General features: G+C 38.8%; 3 protein-coding genes and 1 long non-coding RNA gene across 6 annotated transcripts; 2 read left to right on the top strand and 2 right to left on the bottom strand.

Annotated features, from left to right (window-relative positions):
• The first annotated feature begins 1,378 nt into the window (after positions 1–1,378).
• LOC135679401 (palmitoyl-acyl carrier protein thioesterase, chloroplastic-like) lies at positions 1,379–4,793 on the top strand. 2 transcript variants are annotated; one of them, XM_065193132.1, is made up of 7 exons: positions 1,379–1,513; positions 1,639–2,100; positions 2,667–2,800; positions 3,383–3,496; positions 3,564–3,618; positions 3,903–3,971; positions 4,411–4,793. In XM_065193132.1, exons 1-7 carry the CDS (start codon positions 1,478–1,480, stop codon positions 4,657–4,659), a joined length of 1,119 nt encoding a protein of 372 aa, XP_065049204.1. In that variant the 5' UTR covers positions 1,379–1,477; the 3' UTR covers positions 4,660–4,793. The 2 variants fall into 2 exon arrangements, with proteins under 2 accessions (XP_065049204.1, XP_065049203.1); XM_065193131.1 differs by having other exon boundaries at positions 3,564–3,741.
• LOC135679403 (uncharacterized) lies at positions 2,012–4,541 on the bottom strand. Its single transcript, XR_010515246.1, has 3 exons — positions 4,402–4,541; positions 4,234–4,304; positions 2,012–2,148 (listed from the first exon to the last, which is right to left on the bottom strand). It is a non-coding gene; the product is annotated as an uncharacterized LOC135679403 (long non-coding RNA).
• Positions 4,794–6,455: 1,662 nt separating the features above from the next.
• Positions 6,456–9,189, top strand: LOC135679402 (non-specific lipid transfer protein GPI-anchored 1-like). The gene is made up of 3 exons (XM_065193133.1): positions 6,456–7,065; positions 8,809–8,868; positions 8,956–9,189. Exons 1-3 carry the CDS (start codon positions 6,720–6,722, stop codon positions 9,090–9,092), a joined length of 543 nt encoding a protein of 180 aa, XP_065049205.1. The 5' UTR covers positions 6,456–6,719; the 3' UTR covers positions 9,093–9,189.
• Positions 9,190–10,592: 1,403 nt separating this feature from the next.
• LOC135679400 (CBS domain-containing protein CBSCBSPB1-like) lies at positions 10,593–19,183 on the bottom strand. Of its 2 annotated transcripts, none has more exons than XM_065193129.1 (14): positions 18,893–19,183; positions 16,849–17,017; positions 16,622–16,754; positions 16,368–16,538; positions 16,097–16,175; positions 15,845–15,958; positions 15,692–15,758; positions 13,006–13,111; positions 12,878–12,936; positions 11,680–11,789; positions 11,458–11,591; positions 11,293–11,378; positions 11,095–11,184; positions 10,593–10,953 (listed from the first exon to the last, which is right to left on the bottom strand). In XM_065193129.1, the coding sequence occupies exons 1-14, from the start codon at positions 19,018–19,020 to the stop codon at positions 10,768–10,770; spliced, it is 1,632 nt and encodes a 543-aa protein (XP_065049201.1). In that variant the 5' UTR covers positions 19,021–19,183; the 3' UTR covers positions 10,593–10,767. The 2 variants fall into 2 exon arrangements, with proteins under 2 accessions (XP_065049201.1, XP_065049202.1); XM_065193130.1 differs by having other exon boundaries at positions 16,383–16,538.
• Between the last annotated feature and the right edge of the window lie 1,130 nt (positions 19,184–20,313).

The following is a 20,313-nucleotide window of genomic DNA, read 5'->3' as shown; positions in this document are numbered from 1 at the left end:
GATTCCTTTAACTTAGTGTGTATATATATAGTTTAGTGTATTGACTATATTCCTTTTTAACTTGTTATCAATGTCATTGTCTTCATAAACTTGTGGATGGTAGCTTGATGCTAATCCAACATGTGAATTTTGAATTGATCGACAATATAACTAATATATTTGATATAGTCAATAACTTAATTCGATTAGGATTCAACGTGTGGAGTCAATCGGCTTAATATAAGCGGTCTTCTCGAACACACTCTTGGTATTAGGTTTATACGTGAGAGACTTACATGGAACAAATTGTTCTATGAAGGTGGTCTTCTCATTCATAAGGTATAATAATCGTATTATTTTGAGGAAGAAATAGAGAGAGAGAGAGAGAGAGAGAGAGAGAGAGAGAGAGAGCAATTGAAGGAAGCATATTGTAATCTTCTTCATCAGCATGTCAACTTTTCAGGCCTTGCAGCTCTGACTTAAAGGTTGGCATGTCTCTACGGTGTTGGCTTTCTCTTCATCGTAGGAGCTGACAATTCAATCAAAGATGATGAAGCGTGCCATGGCTCTTCTGCTGTGCTCCGTCCGACTTGTTGCCGCCGTTTGCTTCCCACAGTCGAGACATGGATAGGGCAGCAGTCGTTGACGTCTCATTCCCAGCTCACATGCAACTCCTCAACCATGCTTTGTCTGTGTGCAATTCGAATGTGATCCGCCTTCCTCCACCATGCTTAGCTTGGGGGGGAGGAGCAGAATCACGGGCATCAAGATTCGTGCACGCGAGAGGATGAGGAGAAGCCAGTGGATGATGATTGGGATTTCATCAATCTCCAGGCATTCCTGCTGAATCCTTTTTTCTATATGCTGTCTTCTTTTCTTCAAATCTAAAGTAGATCGCAATCAATTTAAATCTAAGATTGCTTGGTCGGTCTTTATAAATTCATGGTTTGTGTCAATATTAATTTCTTTTACATCATAATAATTTTCTCTAGAGGTTTTTTTTAATTAAAATTTAGAGGTACATATATCTATCTATATACTCGATTATTGTCTTTCATTAAAATTCCTAATTTTTATGGTTTATGTGAACAGCAGAGACAGATTAGCCTAATAAAAATCTTTTTTTTTTTTGGTTGAGGTAAATTATCATATAATTATTATTGAAGATGATTAGTATGATATAATGGACAGCTGATGCAAACCAACTGTTATCGAAGCTATATATATATATATATATATATATATATATATATATAAAGGATTTTGCAAGCAACATTGAGATAAATATTATGTTTGGGGGGGAAGAGATGATGGTAGTGATCACGTGACCACTGTGGGCAAGTGTTTGGAGGATCTAATACGAGCAAGGAAGATTTGGGTTGAATGTTTGGGTGGTGAAGGCAGGTGAGCTGCTACTACCAGCCAACCATCCTCCTTTCACTCCCTAATACTAAGGCAAACCACCAATGCATAACCAGTAGATGAGAGATCTCCTGTAATGGCGTGCTCCTCTTCCTCTCCTCCATCCATTGAGGTGGTTGAGCTGCATTCCCCATCCCTTCTATTTCTCTCATCAAACAAGCTAAGCTTTTCTTGTATTCTTAAGGTCTTGGAGTTGTTGCACTGACTCATCGTCTTTCCTCTCTCATACCCCTGCAGCATGGATACTCCGGTAAGACAATAACTCCATCGATGGCAATGCTGATGTCGGCGACCTCCGGTAGAGGCAGCAGCTTGCACCTACGTAGGCCATGGCCGGTGAAGAAGGGAGAAGCTTCGTCTGCGACTGCGACTGCTGTCGTCGGCTGGCAAAGGAAGGGGAAGGTAAAGGGATTGTGCGCGGAGGTCAGTGGCGGTGGTAGGAACCAAGTGAGTGTGGATAGAGTGAATGGCAGGAAGGTGAATGGGGTGGTGCATGGGGGCGAGGCTCCTTCATCCATGGGGACGGGCACTGCAGTGTTTGGGGCAGGTGATGGAGGTGGGATGGTGTCAGTGAATGCCTTCAAGCTCGGGAGGTTCGTGGAGGACAGATTTGTTTACAGGCAGACCTTTGTGATCAGATCTTATGAGATTGGCCCTGACAAAACTGCAACCATGGAGACCCTCATGAATCTCCTGCAGGTGCTCCACTTCTACTTTTTGTTTGCATACCATCATCTTCTTTTCTCTCTGCACATAAAAAGTTTGCAGAGTTCAAACATAACATTACAGTCTAAGAAACAAAGCATAGAATACTGAGGATTATATTTCTGTCTTACGGCTATGGAATGTTTTCATCCTTCTATACACATTCTGTAATCAAACCCTCTAAATCAGCTGTCTTCATCATGCTACAAGTTTCACATCCTAATATTTCTTGCACTAAAAACTTGTGTCAAACATAACCAATCACAAAGAATTCAATGAATTGCATGTCAAAAAGTTGTATGTCCTTGGACACCATTAGCAGATGATAATTAACTTCATAAGACACATCTGAAAGTTCATGAGCACAATGTTTTGATGAAGAGAAGGTGAATGATTTGAAGCCCTTAGCTCCTAACATGTTCATCTCATTATGTGCTATCGAATTATGTAGTGAAAGTCTACTTTCACAAGCATATCATACAAGTTTCTGCTATTAGTGTTGTGTTCAACACTTCATAGTGTGTGTTTTATCTTCCTGTGCTGGTGACTAACAAGTGCAGGAGACAGCTCTCAACCATGTCATGAGCTCTGGCCTAGCCAGCGACGGGTTTGGCGCAACACATGAGATGAGCCTCAGGAAGCTTATATGGGTCGTTACTCGAATCAACATTCAAGTTGACAAGTACAGCAGATGGTATGTTAGACCTATCCTTGCCTTAAGGTATATATATATATATATATATATATATGTATACGTGTATACATATATATGTATACGTGTATACATATATATGTATACGTGTATACATATATATGTATACGTGTATACATATATATGTATACGTGTATACATATATATGTATACGTGTATACATATATATGTATACGTGTATACATATATATGTATACGTGTATATATATATATATATACAGCTCCCGGTTCATAGTCTTATTTCCAAGAAAGCATTCACCTGCTTATGCAACAAATTTACATTTGAATTTGCACTCCACATCAATAGCAAATATTGTCTTCCTTCTAAACTTTATATTTACGTGCTTTCAACCAAATGCTAATATTAGAGCCAAGAAGAATCAACTAGAAATGCATAATGTACCATGAAAACAAAGCATATACAAAATGGTTAGCTCTGTAGATGAACATAACAAGGCATGAATATCTTTAGTGCTATTTCTCTATTTTATCACAATGCTAGTACTATGGACTGGGATTCTTAAGATAAATGTGTTCTAAAGACAATGAAATAAATGGTTTCAGGGGAGATGTGGTTGAGATTGATACTTGGGTTGCAGCATCTGGGAAGAACGGTATGCGCAGAGACTGGATAATCCGAGATTATAGCACCCAACAGATAATAACAAGAGCTACAAGGTAGATCTACAATTGCTCGTATCAGCAAAATACCGTCCCCTCAACTTTTTCTTATCCACAAATGCAGCAACTGGGTAATGATGAATAGAGAAACAAGGAGGTTGTCTAAGACACCCGAACAGGTGAGGGAAGAGGTAAAACCCTTCTACTTGGACAGGAGAGTATTTCTTTATGGTAGTTGCGACAATGAAAAGATCAACAAATTGACCAAAGACACTGCAGAGAACATCAGATCAGGCTTAGAAGTAAGTGCACATACTCTTGTTGGGTACTATTAGAGACGATCAACATAAGTAGTGTTTTTCGACAAGTAACACCGTCGAAAATCTAGTCACATTGAATTAGATCGGCAAAATGCACATAGAAGTGATCAGCAAAGTTAACACATTTATTTCATGTGATTTAGCCAAGGTGGAGCGACATGGATGTCAATCAGCATGTAAACAACGTAAAGTACATTGGATGGATTTTGGAGGTAATTAACTTCTTACCTGAATGAGAATAACAAATGACTTTTTTAACATTTCAAAATTTCACTCAATGTGAGCTCTACAAGTAAATAATTACCTATCGGATCGGTCATTAAAATTTACAAAAGTGATCTAACCTTACAAACTTAAGAACTTGTTCTGCGCATATTGGAGTTCTCTTGAAGAAGAAATGAACCAAACTTGAAGCTATTTGTTTTTTTTCCAATTAAGTCGAGGAAAAGAAACTAAACCCAAATGCAAAATTACCTCACACGCATATCCCCAGTACAATGCTAGATCCTCATAATTGACCAGCATGTCGACAACTTCAACCAACCCTGTTCAAATATATCAAGAAAATGAGAACATGCCAGGTACTTAAACTTATACATTTCACACTGGATGATTAGTAACTTGAATGCAACTGTTTGCTACCTGTTGCAGAGCGTGCCGATGAATGTGCTAGAGGACTATCATCTCACCAGCATGACACTTGAGTACCGCAGGGAATGCCGACAGTCTAATTTGCTTGAGTCCCTCACAAGCATGACAACAGGTGAAACCGAGGAATACCCTACGAGTATAAGTTCATGCAAAGCAGTATTGGGAAGCACACACCTGCTTCGCCTGCAAGAGGACAAAGCAGAGATAGTCCGAGCAAGAGCAGAATGGCAACGCAAGGACTGCATCTAAACTCCATTAAAACATCTTTAGTTTCACGTATAACAGCAGCACTGTGTTTTCATTACACCAATCATTCACTACACAGTTGAGAATCATTTGTTTTGAATTTGTTCTGCAAATGAAGTTCATAAAATTCATTATTAGGACATTGAAGTTGTGTGTATCATCAGCATTGTTATGTCTTTCTTCTTGTTGAGCCATCTGCTATTGTTTTGATTCAGCTAGCTAAGATGAGGTGTTTTGGTGGTGCATTGCCGGAGTAACATCAATACCAAAACACATGTTATGTGTGATCAAAGATCAGACTATTAAGCAGGGCTAATTCAAACATAACACACCTTGCAAAAAGCATGCAGAAACACAATAAACGAACAGAAATGACCTCCTCCTCACCTTCCAATCCAAACACCTTCCTCGAGCGCACCTCGCAGCGCCTGTAGACCTTCATCACCACCTTCTCCGGGGGCTTATCGGATGCCTTCTTTCCTCCCCCCCCCCCCCCTTTACGTCTCCATTGCCACCTCCATCCTCACTTGGCTCCCCCTGCTCCACCTTCTCCTTCCCCTCTTCCGCTTCTTTCTCTTGCTGCCCACGATTAGAACTTTCCCCAAAGATTAGCAAAATCAACCGAAAAGGAGTGATTTCGATACCTCTACCACATCGACCGAAGCCAAAAGAGGCGCGCTCTTTTCCTCTCTGTAGGGAGGTGGGTGGGGAGTAGGTCCAAGACTCCTAGGTGGGAACAATCCATGCCGGACGCGGTCAGATGGCACGTTTCACGCAGCCAGAAGCTTTGTCGTCTCCAGCTTCACTTCCAGACGTCCCTCCCTCGATCCTATCCGCTTCTGCTGCACTGTTGCTTTCCAAGTCATTGCAATCCCTGTTGCTTCTCCCTACTCGAAGTTCTCTTTGCCTGCATAACTCCTTCAAATCACCCTCAAATCCTCGCTTTGAGTCTTCTCCAATACCTTGATGCTTATTATCCACGTACATGGCATGAGTCTGAAGCATCTGTGACATAGAAACTACAAACCGCGAGTTAGATGCATGCAGCAGTAGATGACCGATCTTCAAACTTGATGCTTGTACCAACCGTACTGACGTCGACAACCAAACCCGACCCGCTCGAGCCTGCGTCGAAGCCATCCTCCTCGGTCTGCCTTCAATGAATGCTTCCTGCTTCAGGTTAATGAGAGGACCTTGAGACCGTCAGGGGTGACATCGACTTCCACTGACCCGATGACCGTAGCAGCGTGGAGTTCTCCCGGGAGACCACTTCAGCCCTTAACCTTTGAAGGGGTGACCCAGTCGATGCCTTCACCGGTGAGCAGCAGCAGCAACCCTCCATTACACCTGTCGTATCCAAGGGAGTAAATGATGATGTCTGAGACGCCCAACATGTTAAGAGTCAGTGTGGGCAGTGTCAGATCAATAAAGATGGATGCAAGTCCCAAGTCTCACATCCCCCTTCTCTTCTCTTCTCTTCCATGATTCCCTTACCCATATCAAAACTGGGTTTACAGTGGATTCATTGTATCAAGTTAAGTTCTATTAGGCATTGTATCAGTGATTGGTTTCTACAAGTTCACCATATGATTCAAATATGATCCATTAATCAAGAAAAATCCATCCCACAATTCATCCACTTTGTTCCAATATCACATCCATTTTCATTCCAATCCAAAACCACACAAAACCCAATAGCATCAGAAGGGATAAAATCCAAAATTGATGCCTCATGTGATCTCCTTTGTTCAGCAATCTTCAATGTTTGTTTGGAGCATTTATCAATATTTATTGGTTACAAGTACAAAACAAACAAGTTTTAGTGATCTCCTATCTCCATTGCATGTGCCTACAAAACCTGCCACAACTACTCGACATTAAACACTCACAACCTCGTCAGAGCTCCACAACTCAAGGCCAGCCTCAGATCCATTACTGCTATTCAATGCACAAAACATTTACCTCCCTCTCTCATCACAAACCTATTGATCTATATGTAACCAGCTCCTTGGCAACTGATAACATTGAGCTCATTCTCCGGTTACAGCAAAAGCTCACTGACCATGGCTGGTTCCACTGTCTCCTTTGTCCTATCTTTCATCCTCCTGTTCTCTGCAATAGGGTTGAGTACCTGTGAGGACTCCTCCATCCAGCAGAAGTGCTCACAGGAGTTCACCAAGGTGACCTCATGTATGGACTATGCCACTGCCAAGGCCAGTGCACCATCGAGCTCATGCTGCAGTGCAGTGACGGACATCAGAAACGCTGATGCTGTCTGCCTCTGCTACATCATACAGCAGACCCATGGTGGATCATCTACCATCAAGAGTCTTGGGCTGCAGTTCGACAGGCTCCTCCAGCTCCCAGATGCTTGCAAGCTTGCCAACACCAGCGTCAGTAACTGCCCAAGTAAGTGACTAACTTTAGTTGTTAACACTTGAGCTGATTCAGCATATGTGAGACATTTTTCTTCCATGCATGTTGCTTATGTATATGGATATGTCTGCAGATGCACTAACAGTGACTAAAACTGGCAAAATAGATTAGGATTTGGCTACTCAACTGGCAGATGATATTTGCACGGTTATGCCTTTACGGGCTTAGACGATTTTATTGCTTCACTAGCACTAAGCTATTATATGTAGTATCAGGACTTCAGTTGGGACTGCTGTATCATTCATTATCTTAATTCATGTGTAAGATCTTATATTCAATACTATTATTTTCAGACTTTGAAAGGTATGTTTTGTAGATCAAGTTTTTGATCACAACTAGATGAGGAAAGGAAGTTTAATACAATTTTAGATAGGGTTCTCAATTTCTCATCCCCCCACAAAAAAAAAAAAAAAGTTAAAAAGGTAAAAGAGCTTTGGATGGTTTTGGCCACATCTTACAGGTCATTATATTAACTTTTATGCTCACACAGATACAGGTTTAGACTAGTTGGCTCAGATATTTTTGTCTGTCTTTTACCTTGGAATCTTATGGTGGTCAAACAACTTGAATAAATAGCATGCAAGGAAAGTTTTGAAGGTGAATGTTATTCCTAATAAATGTTTGCCCAACAACATCTTTTTAACTCCCATTGACTATAAAACTTCCAACATAAACATGTCATAAGACATTTATGGACTTCCAAACAAACTAAACAAATATTAGCTTCAAATTTTAAATAAATTCCAGTTACAGGAATATTTTGAAGGTGAATTTTACTGCTAATCAATTGTTTGACCATACTATACTATAAAGATTTCATCATGTGTCATATGACATTTATGACATTTGAAGATTTGAAGGACAACTTTACTATTAATCCATTCTTTTTCCAAAGATTATTATTTTTAGCTCCCCTTAAAATATAACTTGTAATTTCTTTTACCTGTCATACTTCTTTGCTAGGCCATTTGATTCACTCACAACAGTGTCATAAGACATTTATGACCAGGAGGTCAATTCCTTGAGCAGATAAAATTTAACCCCCCTTGACCACAAGTATAACTTCTAGTCCCTTACCCTCCATGTATGCATAATTGAAAATGCATACAGTAACGATGCAGATCTATGCATATTCGAGTGCATTTTACATTCAAAAGAATAGTTAATTATGCATAACAAGATGAAAGTTTGAATGCAAAAAGGCAACAACTAAAAGTTACGGTCTGGTCCAACAAGAGACCAAATATCAATTTTAATTTGAATATTTGGTCCTATGTCTGGTTGAACAACATCAAAGAAAGCGTAAATTACAAATTATGACAAGTACCATTTATTATATTGTCGTCATCAAAATTCATGATTTCCCCATGCTGGTTGTCATTTTTTCCTTTTTTTTTGGTAACATAACACAATTTGTGGTATGCATAGTAAATATAGTTTGCAATTTATTTGTGAATTAATATACCATGCATGCTTTTGCATGAACATGATCATACTAACTAAACATCTAGAAGTGACACGATTTTGATATTCAAGTTACTGTTATATGTATTTTGCTAAAGCACTAACGCTAGGCATCATAAGGTCAAACAAATTTTGTCAAAACTAGTTTGTCGCTCCGCTCACTACTTTTCTAACATATTCTTCTCCCTCATCAACTGAATATTTTACAACAATCTTGTCAATGACAACTCACCTTACATACATGTTCGGCAGAGCTTCTGAAATTATCTCCTAGCTCACCAGACTATGCTATCTTCATGAATGCTACAAAAGGTTTGTCCTCTAGCACAAATTTTATAGTGTAATAAGCATTTAAGCAAGCCCATAAGTTGAAATTTTGTCCATTTATGTAACGTGCAGCTAACTTCTCATCCGGTGGATCCGCAAATGTGACCCCCACTTCCAATGGATTCATGTGCCGGGTCCGCCTTGATGGTAGTATTGCCATTACCTTGGTATCTGCTATCTTCTTTTCTGTTTTTTCGATAGGAGCTTGAAGACAGCCCAACAGACTGATGGGGTTATTCTATGTGAAACAACAATGCTTGTAATATTGCATAGAATGACATGTGCAAGACCTGTTATCAATTTCCAGTTTGAGACTCTTAGGGACACCAAAATCTTGTGGTACACATTTCCAGTGTGAGCAGTGCTAAGCTTTCGTTTTGAATAACTTGTGAATTATCACAAATTTCTTATATCTTAACAAAACTATATCCTCTAGAGTGCATTATTGGTCAACACCAGCAATCTTAGTGTCACTAGAATTATCTTATGCTAGATGATTGATTAACACATTTAACCATCCTCTGATACATTATACTCTATTGTTCCAGAAGCCTATGATGTAACGTAGATTTAGTTGACCTATTTTTGCTCTATAATTACGTGTCTGATAAGGCTGATGTTATTGCTGACACACTAACTAGGCCATCCAATAATATCACCCACAAATACAATAGATAAGCCAACCTGAGGAACCATTATGTTACAAAAACAGTCGTTGTGACAAGAATTCCTTTATGATAACTACTTAAACAAGTTCTTGTTTATTTCTTAAAAAAAAGAAAGATAATACTATTACCTAAGCCCTCATTCTCAAGAACCAATACTACCTTGGTCACAGTTAACCTTTGTGATTCACAGCCAAAACCAGCCATGGTCAAATCAACACATAATTAATTCTAGGTTCCCTACCTAAAATACACAGACATATCAAGTTTATGATGGTAAGTTCTTGGCTCCTAACATCCGCAACACCAGTCTTCGACCACCATCAACTTGTTTAATTTGTGAATGAAGCTTTACAAGCTAAACAAATACAATGTGAAACATCACAAGTGTTTTCTCTTTTTTATTTGCTAACAAAAGATGCTTCCCTAAAATGTTCATAGCATCACCACCATGATGATGATTCTCCGTAGAAATTAACCAACAAGTACAGAAAAGATCGGAACTTTGAGCAATCCCATAATTCAACAAATGAGAACGCAGCTAGGGTTCCAAGAAGAGAACTTCCTTACTTGGCCCTGTGCTGATGAGCGGTGATGGAACCAGGCTGGGCGTTGCCAATCGCCATGGATCTCGACACCAAGCTTCTTCGCCGAGTCCATAGACGGCGGAGACATCAAGAGGAGCGGGGAGGACGGAAGCGGCCCTCAGATGGCCACGAGGAACAGGGGCCTTTGAAGGCGTCCGATAAGGTCGAATCCCGCCATCACCATTAGGTTAGTAATCGATCGAGTCTAACCCGCCCTAAGAACATCCAACTCGATTTGACAGACCGATGATGATTTGGCGAGGCGTCGATATGGTCAAAAAATATGACCTTTTGATGTGATGTGATGGTTACATTATTTCCCAAAGACACATGCAATACCATACACTAATCATTGCCTCGACCTTAAAGCAAACTTCGGCCCCATATCAGCATCGTAACGTCTACGTTCGATACAATAACAAAATACTATTATAGAAAGGCAAAGAAAAGAATGAGATTTGTGACACATTCTCAAAGATTTCATGTGTGCTGAGGATAAAAAATAGGCAAGTACGTATGTGTCTTACAGGTCATGGAAGACTTATTTATACACTGCCAAGCTCACTCTTTCGATAAAATTGTCGGTGAAATGTATTATTGCAATAGAATGTTTGGAATGGGGACTGATCTATCTATGATGCTGATCTTTTCAAGTATGCCATAACTCCGATACCAGCAATTAGTGCCGCTCCAGCGGCAACCGTGCTGTATGCAGCTGCCCATGCATCCTTGTGCGCATGCTCTAAGCCTGACGATCCCGATCCACGACCCTTCTTCCTGTGACCCGAACCCGAGTAATCTAAATGCAACCTTAAGCTCTGCAGAACAGAAAGAAATTGCCATGAGCATTTGATCTGTTGCATTCCCAGTTTTGGTCATTCTAAACTTGGGTTCTAGTTAATATGTAGTCATTCACCAGTGTCAAACACAAAGCAAGTTACAGTCATATATGATATTACCTTCCAACCAGCTTGCCTAGCATGGTCCACTGCTGCTGCAAGGTCACTGTCTGATGCAAGGATAACTTTGTCGTGGTCCTCGTCTTCATACTACATAACATCATCAAGACATTATGTTAGGTAGAAGTATACATGCCAAAAATAGCTTGCTAAAAGGTACATGGATTCCAATTTGAAGTCAAACAGTTAGTTATTTACAAGTATCTGCGGAAGATGATTTCTATCGATATCATCACCAACCCTCTGGAGTATGCAAGTGATAAGGTCCGTCAAGCTCTGTGTTTCTGCATTGTGCAACATGGAATTTAGTAATTAGTTTTTGAAGGCAGACTGATAAAAATGAAATTTGATCAGGGTGCATACCGCAGTTAAATCTATGCATTCTGCCCTGTTTGTCCTCAAGCTTGAAGCCAAAGGTCGTAGATAAGCCTGAAGGTGGATAGAAGGCAGATCTTACTGTATCTGTGGCCTCTGATGCCACTTTCATAGACCCTTCACTGAAATACCAGTAGCACACTGATCTATGGATGCTAATGACGAATAAAGACTGAATGACAATAATCAGGTAGATAGAAGCATGCAAACCTTCGAGAATCATCATCATCATCCAAGGGTCCTAAGGACAAAGCAGAATCCCAGAATTTCTGCATCATGGCACTTGCTGTTTCATTTCCTGCACCACTGCTGCTTCCTGCCTGCATGTATGATCAAGAATCAACTTAGAAGCAACAATAAATAATTGATGAAACACATCCTTAAGCAGATCTGCTGGCACCCAAGAATGTTTTAGTGCTTATAAGGAAATGGTTCAAAAGCCCAATCTGCTGACATGTTTTAGTGCTTCACAGTATGACGACTACCAAGAAACTGGAATAAATCTCTAGTGGTTACACCCACTTCAGATGATTTCTGAATAAACTGGGGCAGGGAAGGTCTGGTTATCTGTGACTACATCTTTAAATAAGTATCAGGAATGTAAATATACCTAATAGTTGCACCCCTACAGTTGCATACACTTTTACATTGAGGGATTTCCCTGATACATGAATGAGAAGGACTTACAACCGAACCAACTAATGAAGTAGGACCTTCGATTTTTCACTGAACTGGAACTATTACCATGCAACACACTGGATATCAGCCAACTTAATGTCTGCTGTGCTTTAGAAAAAAAAATGTTAATAGAATCTATGCTGCAGATTATCTACCCATATGAATTGTCTCTAGCTCATTCCATTAAATAGGTATAATCGCTTCCAACACACACAAAAATATGGATTAAAAACCCATGAATACTCAAAATCAAGTGCCATTTTAAAAAAATATAGAATATTGTGACAGTGTCACTCATATTTATAATAGAAGTTGTACCCATGATTCGCCTTATCGGTCCGTAGCGGTGTATTGACTAGCTATCGATATGGTACATACCGAGCTGTACTGATGTCTCAACACATGGAATAGTGAGGCATACCAACAAACTAGTATGTACCGCCTGTACCAATCCTTTGTCGGACTGGTACATACCGTCCGTGCTAGGCAGTACACCGTGGCACGGCGAACCTTGGTTGTACCTGCCCATTGCTTCCAATTTCTTGGAGCATGATATATTCATCTTCTAAGACAGCAGGCAATTATAATGAGACTAAGACACCAAACTGCAAATTCTTCTCCATCATCAAGTCAGTAATAAGTATAAAACTTGCAAGCGAGATAAAGTAGACAAAAAAAGGTCAAGCGCATCTAGATATGGAATAGCTCAAAACGTACATCAATGACTTACAGTAGCTATTGCAGCATGAGCAATATGTATAACGTCAACAACTGTGACAATGTTCCCATCTGTTGCAGGCACAAATCATGAGTAACAGTCAAGAAGAATAGTTTGCATTTTCTTGTGGGTAAATATACCTCTATCTACAACAGGTAGGTGCAAAAATTTCCCATCATGCATGGTATGTAGAGCATCAAGAATTGGCGTGTCAATTGTCCCACATTCAGGATTTGCAGTCATGACCTGAATGTATAAAGTCAGTACATATGGTCTTGAGAAGTCACATCAAGAAACATAAGGTAACAAAAAAATGATTGTATGAATACTTCGATAGCATATCAGACTTACTGCTAAACATATAAAATCAGTGAAACAGACAAAAGACAATCAAGTTTACATAATTTATGCTATTACTAGCACTGCTACAGGAATATGATAGGGGAAAATGTTATAGATATTTTGCAAATTGTTTAATTGCATCTTTTAAAGAGAAAAGACTGTCCAGATAATTGAAACAAGCTTTAAAAATTTCTTGGGCTAAGGTATATGTATAATTATCTGATCATGTATGTATAATCATCTGAAAAATGCTACAACTCAAATATCCAATTTGAATATCTCGAACTACAAGTTTTGGGGAAAAAATCAAGCTATGTGTCAACATCTCTGGAGAAAAGGAAAAGAAAAGAAAGCCCAAATGACTAAACATCTTGTCCATACACATGACATCATGGTTATGCATATATGTCATGGTCGCAAAGCCTCAACCCACAAATGGATAATGCAAGGATCAGCAGCTCAACCATGTGCAGATGACAAAAAATGCAGATCATTGTTCATTTGTTATCTCTTTTTCTTATTGTCACACATAATAGACATGTTATGGAGTCTAGCATGTATCTCTTAGAATTATACTTATCTAGTTCTTAATTATGAGTACAATAAGCTCATAAATGCAATAAAAATCCAGAAATAGATTGCGCTGTTCATTTAGGCATGATTGTTTTCCTTTTTTACTTTCAAACTCTATCACTGTTTTACCTGATTGTATACTACATATCTGGACTTAAATTTGGTAATTTATATTAGATTACATGTTATAAATGTCAGGAAATAGAGAACCACAAATTGTTGTATACATTACATATGGTGGCCCAGTCACCAGCATACTATATCAACCTGACTTAATAATGTGTTCTCTATAAATATGTTAAAAAAAATAAAATGTTCACAAATAAACAGCCTTGGCTCTGGACAAGGTTAAGGTTGCCCCTTTGCAACCTATATCAAAGGGATTGAGAAACAAATAAGGCCTCTCTTCTTGAAGGGATAAGGCTAAGCAAATTAACTTTCACCAGATAATAAACTTCTTGGAGCCTCATGCATTAGGCAACACACTTTTCATATTTGAAATTTAAAAAATATTAGATAAAAATGCTTCAGTTATTTAATTTCCCTTGTGTTGTTTCATTTTATAGAACTGGCATAACAATGTAATAAACTCTGTTGTTTTAGTTCCATATTCTTCTAGACATAACCAAGGTCTATTGACACTATATACTGCTCACTCTCACCAATTTTATTACCTGAATAATCTTAAAATTCTCGAATATATAATGTTGTTTATCATCATCCTCTTAAGTTTATGCCATGCTAAAGTCTGCTATCTGCTCTAATTGTTATTGTTCAGGATCAACAATAGCAGTTGGATAATCAGTATTGACCAGAATGGATCTCAGCCCAAGCTCAGAAGAGATCAACCATGAAAGGGCAGTTGAGATCAACCTATAAAAGGGAAGATTGGTTAACTTTTGAAATGAATCATATGGGTCAGATGGACTTCTGTGGCCATAACTTACTGGCAGAATCAATCAAAGTTGTACAGGATTTATTTGGATTGGCTGATATTCATTTAGATAGAAGGGTTTCCAAGGAGTTTCAGTTGATTTCCTGAATTTAGGGGGTTTCGAGATCATCCTGCAAACCACTGGCTATGTTTTGTATCTCATTATTTTCATATCCTTCACCAACATGTATATTAACTGAATCAGAACTGAAGCTGAAGAAGAAATTATTTTCAATTTGCAATGCTAGAGTGCAAAAAAGGCTTCAACAGAATCTGGATCCACAGTATGTGACATGGAACCAGCCCACTTAGCACCTACATAAGAATGATATACTTAAGCTGTGTATGTCTAATATGTTCAAGTAAAACAAGTGTAAATTGATAGAACAAAGGATCTACTTCATTGGTAAACTTTAAAATGGCTGAAGATCACAATAAAAAGATAAACTGAGTCCACACAACTATTTTTGTGCTACAACCTTTCTTAGGTTATTTCCTTTTTCTACTACGTGTATAATTGCAAGGAAACTTCAAACAGTTTTTCTTCAAGACTGTTCTTTTTGTGTTTGTTTAATAAAAACTGAAAAAGGGATAAACTGATTTCCATATTTCTAGGAAAAGTCAAGATTTCATTTTCAAGATGTATGTCCATAAACCAAAATAATACTCCACATACTTCTTCCTAGGGCTTCTCAACATATCATTTGCAAAGAAGAAAAACCTCGTGTATTCTTGCCCAGTATTCCAAACACGAAAGGGAAAAAAGAAATCAATATTCCTAACCTATAACCCGAACAATTTGTTTATTTTTTGATGGAAAAGGCTTTTTTGGGTAGAAAATCCACTTCCATCTTTTTTCCATGCAACTAGGGGATACCTTGAGATGTATGAGCTTGCTACAAAATCAACTAAACAAGAAAGCAACTGCGGTAGAAATTTAAGCAACAATAAAAAGAAATATGTGGCCAACGAGATACCTTTTCCACTGGGGTGGACTCTGGAGAAAGATTCTGGGTAACTAGACGCATTAAAATGTCTCTTGAACTGATAAAAATAAATGAAGGGAAAAGGAAAAAGTTTAGCAGAAGAGGCAAAATGAGATAAGATTTTTAAAATTAGTTGCAACATACGTCAGAATCCCCCGAGGCTTTTGTTCAACTGTTATAACTGCTGAACTTATTTTCAGCTCAAGCATCTTCTTTGTTGCAGTTAACACTGAATCAGTTGGTGATATCGTCACAACCCTAGGAAAAGATTCCACCATCAACCAACTGTAAACATATTTATTTGCTCCAATCCTAAATATCACTGGGATACTAACAAGCCAGAGTCATATCTTGTCATGCATAAGAATGTAAATTCCAAAAGAGAATATTACCTACTTTGAATTCTCTTGAATGATGGTTGATAAAGATGGTCTAAACATCCGCTCTCGAAGAGTTTCTATAAATGTATTAGGACCTACAGAAAAGATCTTAAAAGTTATTAGGCCAACTGCTTATAAAGAAAAAATGAAGAGTTTAGAAACAAATAAAACTATAGTTTATTTAGGGAAAGAGATAAAGATATAATAATCATAGTAGAACAATAAGTGTTTTTTCTGAGAGTCATGAGAAAAATATCCAATTACTATGATGTAATGAAACCACACACCAGAAATAGATGTACCCCAATGTTTTTCCACCCCTTCAACAGCAGCTGCAATGGCCTTTCCCTTTTCAGCTGCCCTTTCCATTCTTGCTATTGCATCATATAGACATTTTGCTATGTCAAGCAAAGCAATGACTTCACCATTTTCCACAACCGGAAGATGTCTGAACTTCCCTACAAGTCCCAAGGTTGAAGTTGTAATAATAACTTACAATATAGAGAGATGGAGATGCCCATAAGTTTCCAAAATTACATACCTTGTACCATCTTCTGCAATGCTTCCACTGCCAGTGTGTCTGAAAGGACGAATAAAGGATTTCGAGTCATCACTTTTGACACTGGAGTTTCTTCCAGCTTTAGCTCTCGAGCAATGACTCTTGTCGTTATATCCTGCAGTTAAACAATTTTAGCAAAAACACCAACAATATGAGTTCCAACACCTTGACTTGGTCATAAAAAGAAATCAAGCATAATGTAGAAGAACCTTGTCTGTTAGAATTCCACAAAGTAATGCATTCGAGTCCGTCAACAACACAGCATCAACCCGTCGTGCAGCCATCCGACGGCAAGCTTCATAGACAGTTGTACTTTCAGGAATTGTTAAGGCCTTAGACAATCGTAATCTTTTTACAGTTCTCTCTCCACTTGTAGTGCTGCAACCAGGGATCAAAGTTAAGACAGTACCATGACTGCAGCATGTAGAAATAGAATGTAGAGACAATATCTAGAAGTAGTTAGCAACAAACAGAAACAGTCCATTCAATAGATCAATGACAGTAACAGCACATGTAATTTGATTAATATTCTCCAATACATTTTTGCACTGTTAAGCTAGAGGAAGTGCATCATAGAAATTCAGAAAGGCCTACCAACATGTTGGGTATGAAAATTCAACATTAGAATATCTTTTGTTAATCACCTGCACTATGGTTTCGCCTTCATACTAGAGTAAAAAGGGCACTAAGTGATCAAGGATTATGACATGAAAAATGAAGAGTGTGGTTTTATGCTCTTTGCTCGTGCAAGGAAATTTCCACACTGCATTTTCCTACATTTTTGTGCATACTCATTTAGTATAAAATGTTGTTAGAAAGAAATATAAGTATTTAAAAGCCTACAATAAAAATTACGAAATAGATTTAATTTCTATCATAAATGAGTTACTAACAAGGTGATCGAGAAAAAAAAATGTAAAATGTAAAAGAAGTTAATCTAAAAAATTTATTTACTTCTGATAATTAGAACTCCCAAAGTTGATATGCAGTATAAGTAAAGAATTGCACCTAACCTACTTCTGTTACCAAAAGCTATGCTCGTGGTTAGGAACCCCAAAGTTGATACGTAGTGTATGCTCCTGGTTAGGACTCCCAAAGTTGATATGTAGTATAAGTAAAACGTTGACCCCTACCTATTTATGTTGCCAAATCCAATGCTCCTGGTTAGGAAGACAGGTAGGAAAATCCCCAAGTCACAAAAATCAGGTGTCTAAATGTCTATCAAGGGCAACATCAAAATGGTTTAATCAATTGTCTGAACAAGCACAAATCAATAATTTTGGATGAAAAATCTCCATTGATAGTGAATTTTAGAAAGCCTCATTTGTTTCCCTAGAACAGCCACCAACTAGCATCCAAAAGTTAAGAATTTTAGAAGTAGGGAACTGCTACTCAACTTAAAATATGATTGACCTATGGTTTAATACTTCTATTTACGGGAAGTATTCTTTAGAATCTTGACAAATTAACTGAACTTAAGATTACAAATATAATATGAAGAAAAAAATCAACCACACTGTAGTTTGATACCAAGGAAAAGTTCTATTTATTTGGCACCACTAAAATAAAAAATTTAGCATGTGGTCATTAACCATGTCAGAATTTGTTAATTAGCTGAATTTAATCTTGAAGTGGTCTGATTTCAAATTTGATGATCTTGAGTGGAATTGAAAAACTGGTGCAAATTTTCAAATAGGACTTTGGTTACAAAATTTTTGCAGATAAGAAGGGAATTAGAATTCCCCATCAATTATCAGATGAACTCCCCATGGACTCCTATCCTCATCCAATAAACAAACATATCTGCAGGTCAGGGGCACCCCTTGCATATCTTTAACGCCCTCCTCCAAGCTGATTCTGACAGCAGCAATAACCATGCATTTTGCATAATAAGAACATTGAGTTATACGCATAATAGATGCAACGAACCACGGAAAAATAGATCTGAAGTCACCCTTACTAGTAATTTCAAGCTACAATAGGCAGAAAGAATAGAGGCTTTAATTTACAAGAAAAGCACATTGATTTCGTTCTTTGAGCATTCAAGTAACAACAATATTTTAATTCCTGAAAGAAGAAAGCATAACAAAAGAAACACAGCAACAGAGAAATCGTTTCCTAGGTCCAGAGTCATCTAAATCCCGATGACAAACCCAAACCAGGGTTCAATATCTACTGAAGATTCCAAATCGACGGAAGAAATCGAATCGACCAAGAGGAATTTTCATCAGAAACAAGGGACAAGATACGCACGGTGGGCGAGTTATGGAAGTCCGCCGGCCAACTTCCGCGCTCCCGTTCTCCGGTGCCTTCTTCCTTCCGGAGACGCTGCTCCCGGATATGCTCTTCCGCAAGGACCCGCCGCCGCCCAGCCCGTCCATCTCCCAATCCGATGATCACCCCCTCTGCCACGCCCGCTGACGATTACCGCTGTCCTCACCCCGATTCAAACCCAATCGCCGGCTCGAACCCAGATGAGATACAGACAAGGGAGACTCCACGATTCGATAAGTCTCCCGGGCGCTTCCTCTCTCCGCCTCCCATTTTGACGGGACGGAGAGCAGCTTCTTTATACCGCACAATTATTTTCTCCATTTATTACGAATAAACAAACCCCCATAAAAAATTCGAAAGTTACCCGCGTCTCGACTACCCGAACACGGTCGCAGCTAACTGGTTCACGTTGGCCCACGTGATCGCCAATCGCCATATGGGTATACGGATATCACGGTAGAAAATGTATTGCTCGAGTAAACGGCATATAACCTTTTCCTACACCGACTCGAAACTCCGTACCCAACAGGACTAGATCTTTCATATTTCGACACGTCACTACAGTGAAACGGGACCCACTGCTAAAAGAAAGTGAATGGAGAAAGAACTCTGTTGTGGGTGAATGATTCTGAGCTCCGTTCCGTGATTTTTATTTTTGTCAGCTCTTTATGCGTTGTCTTGAGACACCCCGAAAAAATGTCTTTTCCTACAAACCTTTGTCCTAATCATTTATCCTATACAAATGGTTGCATAGAATAATTCTATGCAACAAAAATATACGGTGTAATTGCCATAAAGAGTTGAGTCAGACGAAGAGATGCAAAGTGCGCACAGAACATTTATACGGACAAAGGAGGAAATGGTTTGCGTGCGGCCTTCCTGGCCCACCCAGCTATTGCTACAGGTGTACAACAGCCACAAAGCAGGGAACGGCTTCTTCCCGTTGGTTGAAAGGGCGCTCCTACGTGGCCGGTTCGGCTATGGTTGGCGCCTGCGATTGGCAGTTGATGAAACGGCGCTGCTTCCCTGGGTGGTGTCTAAGCCGAGGCAGATCAGCCGAACCCCATAATAAATAATAAATGTTTTTCCTTTTTTCCTGTGGCGTATTCACCTGCTAGTGGGTCCCGCGTCGGGCCCTCTTATCTCCAATCGCAGGGCGAGTAGGAGCGATGGGTTAAGACGTCTCACGTTTAATATACGACAGAACAGTAGAATTAGTTACGGTATATATATATATGCATATATATATTACTTTCAATTTTTACAGTAGAAATAAAAGAATATGTAAAGTATGAATTTATGATTTTTTTTAATTTTGGAACGTATTTTGCTCAACTCCGAACATGCATAATATGGATTCATCCTAAAGGATTGAAACTGAAGGAAACAATTGTTGGTTG

This window comes from Musa acuminata, chromosome BXJ1-7, assembly GCF_036884655.1.
Source record: "Musa acuminata AAA Group cultivar baxijiao chromosome BXJ1-7, Cavendish_Baxijiao_AAA, whole genome shotgun sequence".
NCBI classification, from domain to species: Eukaryota; Viridiplantae; Streptophyta; class Magnoliopsida; order Zingiberales; family Musaceae; genus Musa; species Musa acuminata.
Note: the sequence above shows the minus strand (reverse complement) of the source record. Positions and strands in the feature narration are given on the sequence as shown.